This window comes from Rutilus rutilus (genome assembly GCF_951802725.1).
Source record: "Rutilus rutilus genome assembly, chromosome: 19".
Lineage (NCBI taxonomy): Eukaryota > Metazoa > Chordata > Actinopteri > Cypriniformes > Leuciscidae > Rutilus > Rutilus rutilus.
In genome coordinates this window covers 28,974,847-28,993,585 of record NC_140232.1, presented here as the reverse complement: position 1 = coordinate 28,993,585, position 18,739 = coordinate 28,974,847, and the positions used below count along the sequence as shown (strand labels likewise).

Sequence of the window (18,739 nt, the reverse complement as noted above, 5' to 3'; positions counted from 1 at the left end):
GCTGATGCAAAACATGCTAAAAGAAAAACAACCTCAAAAAGCGTAACCTGCTCTCATCAAACCTGAACTTTCCAGCAGGAGAGAATTTGTAAATAGTGCGACTCAAGCAATTTCTCAAGAAATAAAGAAACAAAAAACACCAAATCCCTCGCAGTAACCCTAGTGTGTGAAGCCAGTTAGTAGCGTCAATAGCTATTCTGGGCATTCTTTTCAGCTACAAGCTAGTTGGAAAGTAAGTTGCTGGCCTGGGGCCAAAGGAACATGAATACCAGGAAGAAAAGAAGTTGACTTCGAGTGTGGTAAGCGTCAGGGCGTCCTGAAAAGGTTCATTAGCTGATCTTAAGTGCATCCCCAAACGACTGGATCGCAATGGCGGCAGATGGTACTTTTTTTATTTGGAGTGAGAGTGGGCCGCGGATAGGGAGGGGAAAAGTGGCAAAAACTAAGAGATTGGACAAAAAAGAAACAGTTCCTAAGCAACATGTGAGATCTCAAATCAGCTGCGAACAAGGAAGGAAAGAAGCCAGGCGAGAACGTGGCCAAGCGTCCTGCTCTCCATGACCTCTCCTTTGAGAAAAATGGATCCTCATTCAAGTTGCTCGAGACTAAAATAAGTTTCATGTTCAGGCGAAGCGTTCTGCTGTATGCTTTTCAACTCACGTCTGCATGCACTTCATCAGCATTGGGGAAAATAAGACTCCTTTTACATCTGCCATTAGCATGTGTTTTTTATCCGAACAATATCAGAATATTCTTTATATCAATTGCATCCGACCACACATTCTTGTAGATAATGGGAAATGCTACTAAGTGCTAACAGGAATGTTTCTGCCATTTACAGAATAAAAAAAAAAAAAGAGACACAAAGCAAAAAAAAAATCTGTTTTTCATTTTGACAGAAAGCTTGATGGAAATTAAGATGTAAATATTAGTATGGTCATTTTATTACTCAATTTTATTTTATTTTACAGTACATATGTATTTCATATCTTGCATATTGCATGTCCCTACTTTAGAAACACATTAGAAGGGATCGGAAGTGAAAAAACAAGGAGAAAAAGGCTTAAAGTGTGCAAAAATATGACCAGAGAGATGTGGGGAGGATTTGGGGAGAGAAATGAGAGATTCCAAGTGTAGTTCAGTGGAAAAACTCATGGGATAGCGTTCATTAAAAGCGATGACCAGATCCCGGGGGCAAACCGCCTGTTGTCTTTTTCACATTGCAAGGGCTGAATATAAAAAAGAAAAGAAAAGAAAAGAGAGAAGAACCTGCAACACAAATAGAGCATGATGTCACCTTTGGCTTTTGGCTTGCTTAGTTGGGGGACATTTAATATTCAACAATATTATTGATCTGTCTGCACTGAGACCATATATGAGAACTGACCTAAGCTGGACAATGACATCACGGTGTTCTCCAGAGAGGCTATATATAAAAATGAACTAAATTAATAACTTTATTTTTTACAACAAAAATGAACCATCACTGAACTTACTTAAAGGGGTCATTGAATATGATTTCACTTTTCTAACTTTAGTTAGTGTGTAATGTTGCTGTTTGAGCATAAACGACATCTGAAAAGTTACAATGTTCAAAGTTCAAAGCAAAGGGAGATATTTGCTTTTAAAGAAATTTCTTTTAGGCTGGTAGAGACTACACAACATTCCTCCCGGGTTAGTGACATCACCAACCCTAGAATTTACATAAACCCCGCCCCCTGAACACGATTTATAGATTATCAAGACAGAATATGCTAATCAATGACTAGAAGATAACTACACATCAGCTACATAAATTCATCAACTAACCATTCAGAAATGTCCTGTTGCATTCAGCATGTCCTCACTTCTTGAGTCTCTCCATTATTGAACACAAAAGGCTAAAAGTTTTTGAAATTTTCAGTGCATGTCTGTGTCAGAGCCATAGAGAGAAAGAGTTGCGACACTCCCATAGACCTCCGTTGTAAATAATGGCGGCGCTTTTAACCGCCTACTTCCGGGATTTGAAGAGCGGAATAGTTCTAAACACCGTCATTTTGGCGTTGGACCCCATTCACTTACATTGCTGCGCGTCGAGTTGTTCTAGAGTTAAGTTGCTGAAATATCGACCTCTTTTGATTTGTCAACTGTCTATGTTGTATCAGAGGCCCTTTGCGATGCTTATACTGGTCTTCATTTGTATATGCACAGCGTAATTATTTATATTTTATGTTGGTTGTTTCAACCAATTTTCAAGCACTGCCTGCTAGCTAGTGCGACTTCGTCAGCTGTGACAGTAAGAGTTCGGTAATGAATCGCTACCACCTTTATAGCAACTTTTATTTAATTAAATTTTTTGGGATATACTAACTTTTCATTATGTTTTATTGTCTTGAGTGAAGCAGCTTGTGAGAACAATGCTGGACCTCTAGGATTGTTATGGGATCACCAGTCCTGTCTGTTTCATGGATCACCTGCCCCTGGTTTCTGTTTTTCTTGTTCACACACACCCACACAAGCACACATTTTTGTTGTCTGTCATTGTTTAATAAAAAATATTTAAGCGAACTCTGAACGGACCGCCACGGCAGACCTCTTTGCGTGATCAAAGGTAGGCTAATGGCTGAATCAAAATTTATAAGCAAAATCACGGGAATCAATAGCCTAATACAGCCCAGTTGTGCTAAAATAAATATCATGAGACGTCCATCATCAGATGAATGATATGGAAAAGTTAAGTTAGAGCCGCTAAAGCCAGTGCTACTACCCATGCGAACATGAACACTAGCTTTTCCCTCCAAAAATATAGCCTAAAACTTATCTCCAAATGCAAAACTGACATTAACAAAATGCAATAATGCAATAACAGCTGAAAAAGTACTTGGGTGTGTGTTTTATTTTATATTTACCGTTCAATAATGCAATCGCTGCTGTCTGTCCCATAGAAGAGCATGACAGCCAGCGTATGTTTTAGAACTATTGGGGCTTACATGAACCACGTGACAGCCATAGCGGCGACATCAAAGAGTGTCGCAACTCTTTCTCTCTATGGCTCTGGTCTGTGTGAGGTAAAATGACACAAGCTGTTGAAGCTCCGCCCTCTGTGCCGTGCAGAAGCTCATTTGCATTTAAAGGGACAGACACAAAACGGTGCGTTTTGCTCACCCTCAAAAAGTGACAACTTTAACATGCTATATAAAAATACCTGTGGGGTATTTTGAGCTAAAACTTCACATACACACTCTGGGGACATCAAATAATTTTTTTTACATCTTGTGAAAAGGGCATCATACCACCTCTTTAAGCTGGACTATGAGGCTATTTTCTTCTAGAAACAAACTTTGTTGCATAATTTTCCTGTTATCACTGCATAAGCTGCTTTAAAAACAATCTGTATTGTAAAAAGTGCTATATAAATAAAGGTGACTTGATGGAAAATGTACAACCTCGTCAAAGTGATGGATAATGATTATTTGACTTAGACAAATGTGGTCAGAATCAGTCCATGAACACTTAATGTGATCAAATGCGATTCAATTGTGATCCGATCCCTGAAAAAGCATGTTAATGGCAGGTTTTAAGGTGGCATCTCATCTGATAGCTAACAGGGTTGGCACTGCACTCCAAATAGCACTGGGGGAGCTGTTTTTATAGGGAAAAATGTCAGATCAACAGATTTTGAGGTGCACAAATTGCACTATTTTGACAATCTGGGAATCTGAATGCCACTGTTGAGGTCTCTGAGAGTGTCCACCTCATTAGCTTTCAAAAGCTTACTGTACCATCAAGCAACACGAGAAACAAGCTGACACACCACAACGCCCCTGAGTGCAAAGAGGGGTGTTTTCCAATACCCTCTTCCACCTCTCTGAGTTTGACCAGCTCTGACCTCTCCACCTCACGCCGGGTCTGTCCTCATCAGCACAATCCCCCACCCAGAGGTCGTTCCGGAACACCGTCAATACTCGCACGCCCATCCGCCCCTAAGGTTTTGACTGTCGTGGCAGCGAAAAACATTTTTAATGTAGATCAATAGCAGAACAAGGTCACTTTAAAATTCAATTAACAAAAAATTGTTTGACTCCGCTCCATTGTGAACCTTTGAGGTGACCAAAGCCAGACACAACTAAGCAGAATGATTTAGTCAAGGTGGAAAGAGAAAGCAAGGGAACAAGAAGGGAAGTAGCCAGAGAAAGTCACATGGTGTAGCAGCTAGCGCATGCATTTCTGACACATTGAGCTGCGGTGCGCATACGGACGACTTAAACTTAAAAGAGGTTTAAATTCGACTCCCATGAATATTGTTCAAAACTTTGTGGTCGGTAAGACTTATAAAAAAATATATTCGTTTATGCTTACCAAGACTGCATTTATTTGATAAAAAAAATACAGTAATATTGTGAAATGTTATGCTGATTTGGTGCTCATTAAACATTTTAGATTATCAATGTTGAAAACACAGATCATTTTTTCTATTCTTTTTAATGAATAGAAAGTTCCAAAGAACAGCATTTATTTGAAACAGAAATCTTTTGTAACATTATAAATGTCTTTAATGTCATTTTTGATCAATTTATACATTCTGCTGAATAAAAGTATTAATTTATATATATAGGGTGAAGTCAGTTAAAATGGGCTAAATAAGGTTGTAGCGTCATATATCTTTAAATTTTGACAGCCAATCACAATAACTGATCTTGCATTGTTGCTTCAACACTTGTTGACATGTAACAATCGTTTTTTAAGGCGGGCAGGGCAGAGTGTTACATGAAGCTTGTCAGTGAAATTGTAAGGAAAGTGAAGGAGCCTGACATAGTAAATTTCATTCATCAGTAATAAGGGTACTAAAGCAATTATAAGTAAGCATACCAACAAAGCAAAGGTTCATGAGCAATGTTTTGACATGCTCTTTCAAATGAAAAAGTTTAATTTAAAAAAGAAACTTAGATTTTTGTGAAAAAGGTCATTTTAGGTAGAAATGGCATGTTAAGCTAAAATAAGCTGCATATACACACATTTACACAGAAGTTACACAGAAATTGATATGTTCTAATCTTTAACAATCTTTGACAAATATTTTGACAAGCATACACACATACATGCACACAAAAGACACTAATGCACAGAAACACACACCTATACAACATGATCGGTTCATTTTTAATTGCATTTTTTAATGGAATATTTGTTTAACTTTCTATTTAATGAAATACATTTATGGTGTTGCTATGGCACACTAAAGACAATAGTGTCAATTTACTGCTAAAAATAAAATGATTTCATCAGAAATTACCTTTGTTATACTTTTTCACATTTAATATATATATATTTTATGTTGCTATAGGTGTTGCTATGGCACACTAAAGACAATAGTGTCAATTTACTGTTAAAAATAAAATGATTTCATCAGAAATGACTTTTTCACAAAAAAAAAAAAAAAAAACAAATTATATATATATACACACATACATATACATATATATACATATATATATACATACATATACATATATATATATACATATATATACATACATACATACATATACATATATATATACAGTACCAGTCAAAAGTTTGGAAACACTACTATTTTTAATGCTTTTGAAAGAAGTCTCTTATGCTCATCAAGCCTGCAGTTAAAAAAAACAACAACAAAAAAAACAGTAATATTATGAAATATTATTACAATTTAAAATAATGGTTCTCTTTTTTAATATACTTTAAAATGTAATTTATTTTTGTGATGCAAAGCTGAATTTTCATCAGCAAGAACTCCAGTCTTTGTTGTCTTATGATCCTTCAGAAATCATTCTAATATGCTGATTTGATACTCAGTTATTATCAATGATGGAAACAGTTGTGCTGTTTAATATATTTTTTTGGAATACTTTTTTCAGGATTCATTGATGAGTAAAACGTTAACAGCATTTATTCATAAAAACAGCATTTATTCAAAATAAAAACATTTCTAACAATATAAATCGTTACCATCACCTTTTATCAATTTAACGCATTCTTGTTGAATTAAAGTACTAATTTCTTTAAAAAAAAATAGTTATTGTTCCCAAACTTTTGAACGGTAGTGTATATTGTTACAAAAGATTTATATTCTAAATAAATACAGTTCTTTTTAACTTTTTATTCATCAAATAATCCTGAAAAAAGTATCTCAGGTTATAAAAAAATATTAAGCAGCACAACTGTTTCCAACATTGATCATAAATCAGCATATTAGAATGATTTCTGAAGGATCATAAGACACCAAAGACTGGAGTACTTGCTGATGAAAATTCAGCTTTGCATCACAAAAATAAATTACATTTTAAAGTATATTAAAAAAGAGAACCATTATTTTAAATTGTAATAATATTTCATAATATTACTGTTTTTTTGTTTTGTTTTGTTTTTTTAACTGCAGGCTTGATGAGCATAAGAGACTTCTTTCAAAAGCATTAAAAATAGTAGTGTTTCCAAACTTTTGACTGGTACTGTATATACATACATACATCTCATGCATAGCTTATTTGATGGTATTATAAGTAATTTACCAAAACTTGGCCCATTTTAGCTGACTTCACTTCATATATAAAATAAATAAAATAACCCAAGTAGAAGAGAGGTAAACAAAGACGCAGCGATGCAGAAGTAGGAATAAGTATGACAGGAGACCTTTCTGGAACCTGCAGTTCACTACCATCGGTTCACAGGCTTCACGAAAACAAAACAACAACTGTATATTCTACTGAAGCCAGTTAAAAGCATTTCTGTGCAAGTGCCTATACGCATGTTCATTTCCATACACACTCTACATCTGTAACTCAGGCAGAAACCCTGAGGGACAATTCACGTTCATAACTCACTTTGATCCGGACCGCTGCAGGAGTGACAAGCACCAGTTTGTGGCAGCACATTTCAAAGTCGCTTATTAGATCTAAAAATGCATCTCTCCACTACTCTGGATGAAACAATAAAAATTATATTGTACGTCACGCTTCTGCATATAGTTAATATCTGTCATGGAAGAGGGTACGAGGTTAAGCTAACGGTATTACAGGGGCAAGAAAAGCAGGTAGAGGGCCTGAGAAAGATGCATTTTCCATGCTAATTAACATCCCCTAATTATGGTGGGGCAAGGCTGTTAGGCAGAATCTGCCCGTAGAGAGCCGTCCCGTGCTCTAATTAATGCCATCGCACTCTGCAAACCCGTGCCTGTTTACAAACTGATCTTAAGGAGATGCAGCTCTGCTGTGGATTGATTGCCCTTTGTTATAAACTGCAGATGTGTACCACACTAAGATGGGTTTTTTTTTTTACCATGCCTTCCATTCACAGCCATTTGCAGGAAAGGGACAGGAACTCAAGCTAATGATAATACCTCTAATAAACTAGTGGGTTGAAATAAAATAAAAGGACTGTTTCGATTCTTGATGTGCATAAAAATATAAAATAAAATTCTCTGATGCCACGTTTTGACTGTTCAGTGTCTGTTTCGTGCATACAACAGTTAAACATGTCAGCTGTTTGGACACTAGCTCTGGAATTACAATATTAAAGGAGAACTCCGGTCAATTTTAACATTTAACTAATTTTTTTTGTAAATTTGGAGTGCTGTCAATACAGAGAACAACGACAAAAATCGGTGTTGCCTACACCGTGTTATCCTCTTTTTAAAATGTGCACCCTGTTGACTTCAATGGGGCAAGTTTTAAACCTGCTTTTAGCCTCTTAACATCCTTGATGTGTCATTACAAGTGCACAGCCAATGTGAGTGATTCCTTCAGAGTGAACATGGGTGAATCTGACTGCAGTAGATGTGAAAGATATGAATAAAAATGATGTTATTTCAGCCAGCGCACATACCTGTATTTACATCCTGTTTTCAGTCGAAGTCCATAGTAACCGATTGTCGAGTTCTCGCGCATAGGTTTAGTTACCGATGATCACGCGCGTGAACTCGACAATCGATTACTATGGACTTATGGAATGTTTTCAGTGTCAGCCCAAAATTTTCATTTTGGTGCATCCCTAAAAAAAGAATTAGCCAAAACCTCTTGAACTTCTGTATATAATATTAATGTATTATAATTCTGTATTATATTTCATTTCATGCACAAACCGTCCATCACAATGAGGACATTTCCTGCTGATCGCTTTGTTGAACACCGCAGAATAGCGTGTCCGAAGAAGGGCCTGGCAGCGATTTAGCCCCCTCGGTGACAGATCACTCCGGCCTGCCAACTGGGCCATCTGGAAGTGCATGCCCCGTGGGTGTGAACCACTGAACTCCCACTGCTGTGGAAGGGGCATTTGTAGTCTTCCTGGCAACACTGCCAAGATCTCAGTCTCTCTTTCCTCTCAGTCAGCGGTGCCAAAAGACATGACGGCAGCAGAGAAGTGTCAGAGGAAGTCTCAAAGGTAAGGGGGATGGTGTGTGGTGTGATTGACCCAACTGACAACTGACATCATCTCAAAATGTGATAATTCAGACCAAAAAGGCTACAAAGCATCTAGGTAGAGGTGGAAAACATTACTAGCAGACTGATACAGTGTACCATTGACAAAAAGATCCAAATTACCCATTGTGGTGACAACTTAATGTTGGAATCAGGGGTGTCATGCACCTAATATATATATATATATAATAATATATAATATATAAAAAAAAAACTTTTTTTTTTACTGAGGAGGCACTAATTCAATCCTGGCTCACATTGTACCCTGGTTGAGATGAGACATGACAAAGGGGCAAGGAAAAATGCTTGTAAACAACACGTAGATGATGACAGAAGCAAATGGAAATGATCTATGACTCGGTTACACTGGCCAAATTTAGACATGTAAATGAGACATTACTGCCACACCGCACAAGACAAATAATATTTGTAGCTACAATAATAACTTTCATTTTATAATTTTATACTTTATTATTTAATAATTTTTATACTTTTTTATAATATTGATAATACTTTAATATATTTCTAAATGATAATTAATATATTAATATATTAATATATATATATATATATATATATATATATATATATATACACTCACCTAAAGGATTATTAGGAACACCATACTAATACTGTGTTTGACCCCCTTTCGCCTTCAGAACTGCCTTAATTCTACGTGGCATTGATTCAACAAGGTGCTGAAAGCATTCTTTATAAATGTTGGCCTATATTTATAGGATAGCATCTTGCAGTTGATGGAGATTTGTGGGATGCACATCCAGGGCACGAAGCTCCCGTTCCACCACATCCCAAAGATGCTCTATTGGGTTGAGATCTGGTGACTTTGGGGGCCATTTTAGTACAGTGAACTCATTGTCATGTTCAAGAAACCAATTTGAAATGATTCGAGCTTTGTAACATGGTGCACTATCCTGCTGGAAGTAGCCATCAGAGGATGGGTACATGGTGGTCATAAAGGGATGGACATGGTCAGAAACAATTCTCAGGTAGGCCGTGGCATTTAAACGATGCCCAATTGGCACTAAGGGGCCTAAAGTGTGCCAAGAAAATATCCCCCACACCATTACACCACCACCACCAGCCTGCACAGTGGTAACAAGGCATAATGGATCCATGTTCTCATTCTGTTTACGCCAAATTCTGACTCTACCATCTGAATGTCTCAACAGAAATTGAGACTCATCAGACCAGGCAACATTTTTCCAGTCTTCAACTGTCCAATTTTGGTGAGCTCGTGCAAATTGTAGCCTCTTTTTCCTATTTGTAGTGGAGATGAGTGGTACCCGGTGGGGTCTTCTGCTGTTGTAGCCCATCCGCTTCAAGGTTGTGCGTGTTGTGGCTTCACAAATGCTTTGCTGCATACCTCGGTTGTAACGAGTGGTTATTTCAGTCAAAGTTGCTCTTCTATCAGCTTGAATCAGTCGGCCCATTCTCCTCTGACCTCTAGCATCAACAAGGCATTTTCGCCCACAGGACTGCCGCATACTGGATGTTTTTCCCTTTTCACACCATTCTTTGTAAACCCTAGAAATGGTTGTGCGTGAAAATCCCAGTAACTGAGCAGATTGTGAAATACTCAGACCGGCCCGTCTGGCACCAACAACCATGCCACGCTCAAAATTGCTTAAATCACCTTTCTTTCCCATTCTGACATTCAGTTTGGAGTTCAGGAGATTGTCTTGACCAGGACCACACCCCTAAATGCATTGAATCAACTGCCATGTGATTGGTTGATTAGATAATTGCATTCATGAGAAACTGAACAGGTGTTCCTAATAATCCTTTAGGTGAGTGTATATATATATATATATATATATATATATATATATATATCCTCCTGAGACCCAGGAATAGACATTTAGGATATTAAAATATACCATTTTAGCGAATTTCTCTGACATCATACACGTCACAGTTTTAAGTCGGGATTGTCCTGTAAAGAGCACATTCAGGGCTTTGCAGAAATACCAAATATTTGGAGGTTGCACCTTGACAACTCTTTAAAAATGACTAAATGATCAAATTTAGCACTCTTATGGAAATATGATAATCTTTTGTAATTATTGTTTAAGTCTGACTAATTTTCAAACTGTTTGTAAATCAACATCTCAGGAAAATGTTATGGGTTTCAAATCAGAATATGACTTTCTGTTAGGAAACAGGGCATTCATTTTATTCATGACCTCTGTAGAGGACACCAGGACTTACATCATGGCATATTAGGCATTTTAGGGGACACAAGAAGTGAACAGGAAAATTAATTATATATCAATATTCTTATGAATTTTGGTATATTTTTTCCATTACATGTTGCCCCAAGAAGACATTAATATGCAATTTAGATGCACTGTATCGATGCATGGCACGGTAATGCCATTTATGGCCATGTTTACACGCATATTGCATAAAGTAAAATGGTATATCATATAAATTCGGTTATATCTTTCATTACATAGTTGAGAATCATCTTGATACGATGTTTGGATAAAAAAAGCTTGAAACCTAAACATTGAATGGAATTTTTTTTCTTTTTTTTTTGCCTATTCATGTCTTAAACTTTTTCATTTAATTTGTTGCAAACCAGGCATTAACCCCCATGTTCTGTTTGGGGTCCGAGAGAACAAAAGACCATTTTATAAGCTTGAAAAACATATTTAATATTTAAGTATCAGGTTAATACTTAATGACTGTTCCTTATTTTATGAGGACTGATTATAAACAAAAAATGTTCATGCTTCAAACACCCTCCATGAGAAATCTTACATTACTTCTGTTTAGCTATAACACTTTCATTTGTTAACACTCGTTGATCGACAGAGTTACATTTATATAGTAAATTATTATTTTTTCATTATTTTAACACATACAGGTTTAGAGTCTTTGGTACTCCAAGACGTTCAATCTCAACAGAACAGTGGTTGTTTTCAGCACAGCAAACTTCCAGATTAAGGCCTTAAACACACTGACTCATTTAAATGAACATGGAAGACAGGAAAAGTACTAAGGGAACAATAAAAAAAATAATACTGTCTGAAAAACAGGAATATTTCAGGGTTTCAACAGTAAGTGTTAATTCCCAATGTACAATTTTAGCACCATTATACAGCCTCACAAGGGTCATCATCATTACCTTAACGCCACACGCAACTAATAATTAGCATAGACAAACACTAAATTAAAATGATCCATTTGTGGGAAAAAGCACCAATCGCAACAATTTCTCCTAATGCAGCTCAAAGGATTGCTGTAAATCACTCAAGCAGAGTTCAGCTCTAATAGACGACTCTCTTCTGCCTGTCCTTCCTTCCATTATCATGCATGCATCCCGCAAAACTTTAAAAAAGTGTGGAGCGAACTCCTCAAAGAGTCAACAATCCCAGGCCCCTCTGGGATGTTCTCAGGGACGACTTACAAGGAGACTGACAGAGCAGTCAACAGAGAGATTGCTCCCCGAGTACAAGGGCATCCAGCTCTCCCCTTATACACCATTAGTCAGAAAAGGCTTCTACATGGGTGCACTTTTGTGCTGTCCTGCTTCATCAATGCCAGTGAAACCAACAAATAACTGTATAAAGTACTTGAGATTCATTACTATTTACAAAATTGTATTTTCTCCTCTACTATAGAAAATGAATACTATCAAGACAAAAAAGAAAAAAAAACACAACTTTTATGCTTTACAATTTTGTTTAGACCTCCAAAAGTGCTTATTTTGCAGGTTATCTTGTCTTAAATCTTGCTTCTACTATTTTTTTATTTTATTCTGACTTACTGACTAATAAGAAGCCATTCACGTTGTGTTTAAATGTGTGTTTAAAACAACCAATGAAATCAATTTCAAATTTCCTTGTGCAGAGACAAGTCAACACAAACAACTCTGAACTGATGTGTATAGCACAGAGAGCATCTCACCAAAAGAACTGCTGATGTCCCGTTTGGCCGGAAAAGCTCGATTGACATATCTGGAAACATTCGTCCAATTCTGGATATGACATCATCCACATATCTGGAAAAAGAGAGAATATTTTGAGTAAAAAAAGTTGCTGATCTTTCACTTTAAGCGCAAACCAAGAGGTCCTTGGGTCACGGTAACTGCCAATACCAAATCAATGGCTTTTCATTAAGGTCTTGGTATTGATCAAACTAATTGTTTCTTTGGATACAACACATATTGATGGAGTCTAAACAGTTGAGGAGGTCCAGGTCAGCATTGTGATGGTCACTTTTGAATAGTCACATCGAATTTGATTTGATCTTCATTTTCGATTTCTCCTTTAACATTTTAAAGGTTTATCAGTGTTATTTTAGTGCTTTTTATATACTATTGTATTCACTGATATTTTGAACTAGTTTTTATTTTATTTTTATTTTAAGTTTTAGTAATTTTATGGGCTTTTGTCATTTCTATTAGTTTTTGTAATATCTATTAATTTATTATTATTTTAATAATTTATTTAGCTTGAATAATTTTTTTCAGTTTTAGCAAATTTAGTATTTTAAATTTAAACTTATATTATAACTACATTTTTACATATTTTATTTAATCTTCAAAAGTTTTTTTAGTTTTAAGAATAACACTGATGTAGCCACACAAATCACGCCTCGTTGTTCTCAGTACAGCTGTAAATAATCAAAACAATGTCAAAAACAGGACATTAAACATCACAAGCAACATAAAAAAAAAAAAAAAACACTGTACGAGCTCTAAATTGAAAGCATTAAGGCATCGATTTGCATCCTCCATCAACAAGCGTCTCCGCTGTTCCACATCTGACATAACCTTCAATGCTTCAGAAGAAAACGAATACTTAAAACCCTGCCAGGGTTGCTCAACAGCCTCGTTAGACATCAATAAATTAGACAGAGAGTGCCAAAAGCCTACAGCCATCCCTGGAGTCAGCAGAACAGTCCCCAAGAAGAGTCGCCCAACATGTATTGTAGGGTCAATGCTAATAAGGGTTTAATGAAAATCTCCGTTGCCATCAGCTATCAATAGACTTGAGGGACTGGACCTGCACACAGACGAGGAAAATAATTCATTAAAGAACCGATGGTGGGCGGCTGGTGGAGGGATTTGTTTAAAAGTCATTTGAAAGTTAATGGACCAACTATGGAGATATTTCTTCTTTACAGTGGTTGTGGAGAACCAAGGTAACCCACGGACAGGTGCAAACAGGGACACGTATGTGATTGCGTGCACACACGTCTGCAAGTGCAATGCAGCTGGAGAATCGACAAAGATTAAGTTGCCTCATCGTGTTGAAAGTTCTCAGTGATTTTCCTGCAACAGCAGTTTCTTTCCCAGAAGGGAAGATCAAAAGCAAAGAGAAATTGTTCAACATACCTTCTCTGTTTGTTCACAATTTCCCTCGTGCTTGCACTAAGGTTCCTCATTTACTCGCTTAAATTAAATAACAGCATATTAAATAGGCGAGAAACATCACTAGAGTTCATCACCAGCTTGACATATGCTTATGTAAAGATTTTGGGAATCATTAAGACCAAGGATAAACGTGATTTTATTTTTTTGAGAAAATGTAAACAGTGCTTATGCATGCAAAACTTGCCAGCACAGTGCTATGGTATTTCTAAGCAGTTGTTCAGGATGGTTGCTAGGTGGTTTCCTACTAGCCCAATTCAAAACAACCGTATGTAATATATTCTGGTCTCTAAATGGCTTGAGTCCTTCAATATAACCTTAAAAGGACCTCTTGGCCTGTTTTATTGTTCACCAAGTGAAAATAACACATCTGATCTCACACCTCACCCCTAAAATTGCCATGACTTGAGGTATCATTCATGCCTGAAGCACAAATCTTGAGGAAAAAGTTATGCTTTAATACTTAGGGCAAGGGGTTCAAAACCCTAAAGCCGCATTTTTTCAGTATCTCTGACATTCGCATACAATTGTCACATTTCGCCCCCACAGTGCCAGTTGCACAGATCCTTTAAAATGGTTTGTGAAGCAAGCTCTTTTCAAGAGCTAATCAACGTAAATAATGATTAAAAAAAAATCATAATCACCATTTTACAGAATTTTCATATATTAAAGGTCCCGTTCTATGCGATTCCATGTTTCAAAGTTTAGTTAGTGTGTAATGTTGTTGTTAGAGTATAAATAATATCTGTAAAATTATAACGCTCAAAGTTCAATGCCAAGCGAGATATTTTATTTAACAGAAGTTGCCTTTCAAAGCCTACAACGAACGACTCGTTTGGACTACATCCCTCTACTTCCTGCATTCATGATGTCACCAGAACCGTTTTTGGACTAACCTCCGCCCACAGGAATGCTCCCTCAACTCTACTGGCTACTTGCGCACTTCTTATAACTTAGGCTACTGTGTTTACTCAGCTCTTACGGTGATTTTCTGAAGTAAAACTGACGCTTCATCTTTTGTGTGATGTACAATAAACTTTATTAAACTCATCAGTACATGTTTGATCATCCTTCGGACCTGGTCCGAAACAGCAGACTTGTAGGCTGTTAATAAATAATGGATACATACAAGCAGATGACAAATACGTTATAATAACCGTAATTAAACTACTAAACCATACCTGTTTCATCTCTATACAGCACTCTGACTCTGTAGGCATTATTGTCCGACTCGAAATGAACGCCGTTACTGAGAGTTTCTGATATTATCATCATTCCGTGAGATGAATTTGTCCTGACAGACTGAGCGCGAGCTCATGAAGCTCCGCCCCCTGGGTCGTCCAGCAGCAGCTCATTTGCATTTAAAGGGCACACACTGAAACAGCTAGTTTTTCTGAGCCCCAAAAAATGTAAATTTAAACATGCTGTAAAAAATGATCTGTTGGGTATTTTGAGCTCAAACTTCACATACACACTCTGGGGACATCAGAGACTTATTTTACATCTTGTGAAAAGGGGCATAGAACGGGACCTTTAATCACTTTTTTATTGCCAATGTGTGAACAGCTTGTAACTCGGCGTGTTTTTACCGGGAAAATCAAAATGATGTGACGTTTATGTGCATTCCCAAGAGACTCTTTTTTTTTGTTCTATGTGACACATGAAATTAATGCTTATACAATGTTCAGGATAATGCCGAAAGAATCACCCTGCACTGTAATGTCAATGTGTCATGCAAAGAAAATTGATTAAATCAAACTATGGCCTAACATAGCCAGATCAATATAGTCTATAGTTTCAAATATATTTTATAATCAAACTATCATAACGGTGTAGTTTTAATTGCCTCATCTGTCGACATGATGCTGGTGAAAACATATCCACATCGCTACGATCAGATGCTTTCTTAACTGCTGCTTTCTCACTACTGTCTTTTTTGTTGTTGAGAGGAAAGCGTGCAGCACATATTTACATATTCATCTAAACATCGCTCTCAGCAGCGTGAACAGTGTCAGGATGTTTGTTAACAGTGTATCACTGCAAAGGTATTCTTTTTACCCCTAAGTAAAATACGAAAAAGAACCTCGTTAAATCAGCCTCTTATACATTACGAAAGCACAAGTGTGAGCACAAGCAGAAAGTTGCTGGCTGCAGTTCACTTATTGGCCACCGGTGTCGCTAATATCAAGGGTTTCCGAATTTTACATACAGCTGCATTAAAGAATAATGTTTTAGGGGAAAAATACTGGTAATTCTCACCTCGCGAATGACTTCCAGCCTGTTGCTTGTCATTTGTCGGAGCTTAAAGGGATACTCCTCTATTGGAAATAGGCTCATTTTACAACTCCCCCAGAGTTAAACAGTTGAGTTTTACCGTTTTCGAATCCATTCAGCCGATCTCCGGGTCTGACGGTACCACTTTTAGCATAGCTTAGCATAGATCATTGAATCGGACAAGACCATTAGCATCTCTCTCAAAAAAATCACCAAAGAGTTTAGATATTTTTCCTATTTAAAACTTGACTCTTCTGTAGTTACATCGACCGACGGAAAATGAAAAGTTGCGATTTTCTAGGCTGATGTGGCTAGGAACTATACTCTCATTCCTGCGTAATAATCAAGAAACTTTGCTGCCGTACCATGAGTCCAGCAGGCGTAATGATATGACGCAGTGCCTGAAAATAGTCCCCAGCTCGGTAACTTCCAACGTGACCGGGACTAAGTTTGTCTAACCTATTAGACCTATTTTCAGGCGCTGCGTCATATCATTACGCCTGCTGCACTCATGGTACGGCAGCGAAGTTTCTTGACTGTTACGCAGGAATGAGAGTATAGTTCCTAGCCATATCAGCCTAGAAAATCGCAACTTTACATTTTCCGTCGGTCTTAGTACACGATGTAACTACAGAAGAGTCAAGTTTTAAATAGGAAAAATATCGAAACTCTTTGGTAATTTTTTTGAGAGAGATGCTAATGGTCTTGTCCGATTCAATGATCTATGCTAAGCTATGCTAAAAGTGGTACTGCCAGACCCGGAGATCAGCTGAATGGATTCGAAAACGGTAAAACTCAACTGTTTAACTCTGGGGGAGTTGTAAAATGAGCCTATTTCCAAAAAAAAGTATCCCTTTAACCGTAACAATGGTAAAAGTGACTAAAAAGTACTTGTGCAGTTATTATTACTTTTGCAGCAAGCCAAAAAAATTTAAAAAGACCTGCAAACATCCTAAACACACTCAAAAAGCTTTAAATAAAATAATTTAATTTCAATTGTCAAAAAGGATGGCATTAGGAAAGCAGCCAATATTGTATACTAACCTCACATGAACCAAAACCTGCTCTTCCAGCCAATCACAGACACTGCAGCCAAGCAATTATTTTATCTTCTGGCATAGGTGGTTTATTGGCAATAGAATGGCTGGGATGTAACCAAATAGGGTTAGCAATTATATCTCCATTGGCACCACAGAGGGGTGCCAGCATGATACAAGACAAGACATGTTTTAATATCTCCATGCTTCATAACTCATAATCTCTGGAGTGAAACCTACCTAATCTCCATGCAAACTAACTCATCATCGCTGGACTCACAGAAAAGGTTTTTTTCTTCTGTGGCTCTGATTGTTTTCTCAAGCCAAGTATGAGTCTCATAATGGATTTTAGGCACAGCGAGGCTTGAATTAACATATCGAACATTACTTGCACATCAACAACTGTACACTCATTAAATCACTGTGTCTTCGCTCTGTAAAGTCAATACCTGCCTGTATAGATTTTGTGGTCCAAGATATGGTCAAGAATGTGTAAAATCAGTCAAAGTCTGCAGGATCCAAAATTATAATTTGCCACATCTAGGCCTAGGTATTTTACATGAATATTTATTATTACTAGCCAGATTACAGGTTTAGTATGACATAACAGAATTATTAACATGTTTCCTTTGCAAAATTGCCATATTTGTGACAAACTGTGTCACAATGAAACTGTCAAAAAACATAAAATAAAAAAAAATCCCAAAAAATTCAACCTAAACTATGTAATCACTCAGTTCCTCATAGTTCTTGCCAATCTGGCATTCTATTTACTCGCAAAGCCAATAATCACTCACATTTGGTGCTTGGCTGCCTTGAAACCACAGTGTTTAAAGGTCCTTGTTAAAGTCCCTCCCTCTAGCCCAGGCCGTCTCTCTGAACAGGTTTTTAATTGTCTACTACCCATCTGCCCTGTTTTACCACTGCACCAGTACAGGACGAGACCAATAAAGGTCAAGAAAACCAATGGAAGAGGATACGGGTGTATCCTCTGACCTTGAGTGTGCTGTATCACTGTCAATCAGCAAGGCACTATGGGCCATTTTGCCAGAGTAGGCTTCATTTCAGGTTAAAATTTTCTGTTAAAATTCACCATTCAGAGTGCAATATACTCCAACATCGGGTGTAATGTCTCTTGCGCTGTTGAGGAAGCTACTAGCAACTCAATTAAAAAGTAGTCAGCTAGTCAAGCTAGCCTTTAGGAAAAGTAGTAATTTGCTATCTTTGCTCATGGGACCCACAGAACATTTTTATAACCAATAACTTGAGCTGTAAATGTCATGCACCTAAAATCTCTGAAAAGCCTCAGGAAAAATGACATATAACAACGCCGATTGCATGCGCACACACACACATGCAAAAAACACCAGTGTCTACCTGAGCAGTTGCATCAAACACAGCAGAAAAGAATGTCAATTTCACCTTCAAAAAATTAAATAAATAAATAAATGAAATGCTTTCATTTACTTACCAATATGCCGTTTATGTCATGCTATTTTAGTAGCATTGTTATATCATACTTTTTGTTAATATTTTGAATTTGATTTTAGCTTTCATTTTAACTTTAGGTAAAGTTCTAGTTTTTTTTTTTT

General features: G+C 36.9%; 1 protein-coding gene across 1 annotated transcript in view; it reads right to left on the bottom strand.

Moving 5' to 3' along the window:
* Nucleotides 1-18,739, bottom strand: part of med27 (mediator complex subunit 27) — a 69,250-nt gene that overhangs the window by 17,966 nt on the left and 32,545 nt on the right. Inside the window, exon 4 of the mRNA XM_084389352.1 lies at nt 12,369-12,462. Within this exon, the coding sequence (XP_084245478.1) occupies nt 12,369-12,462 (94 nt within the window). The remainder of the gene's footprint in view (nt 1-12,368; nt 12,463-18,739) is intronic.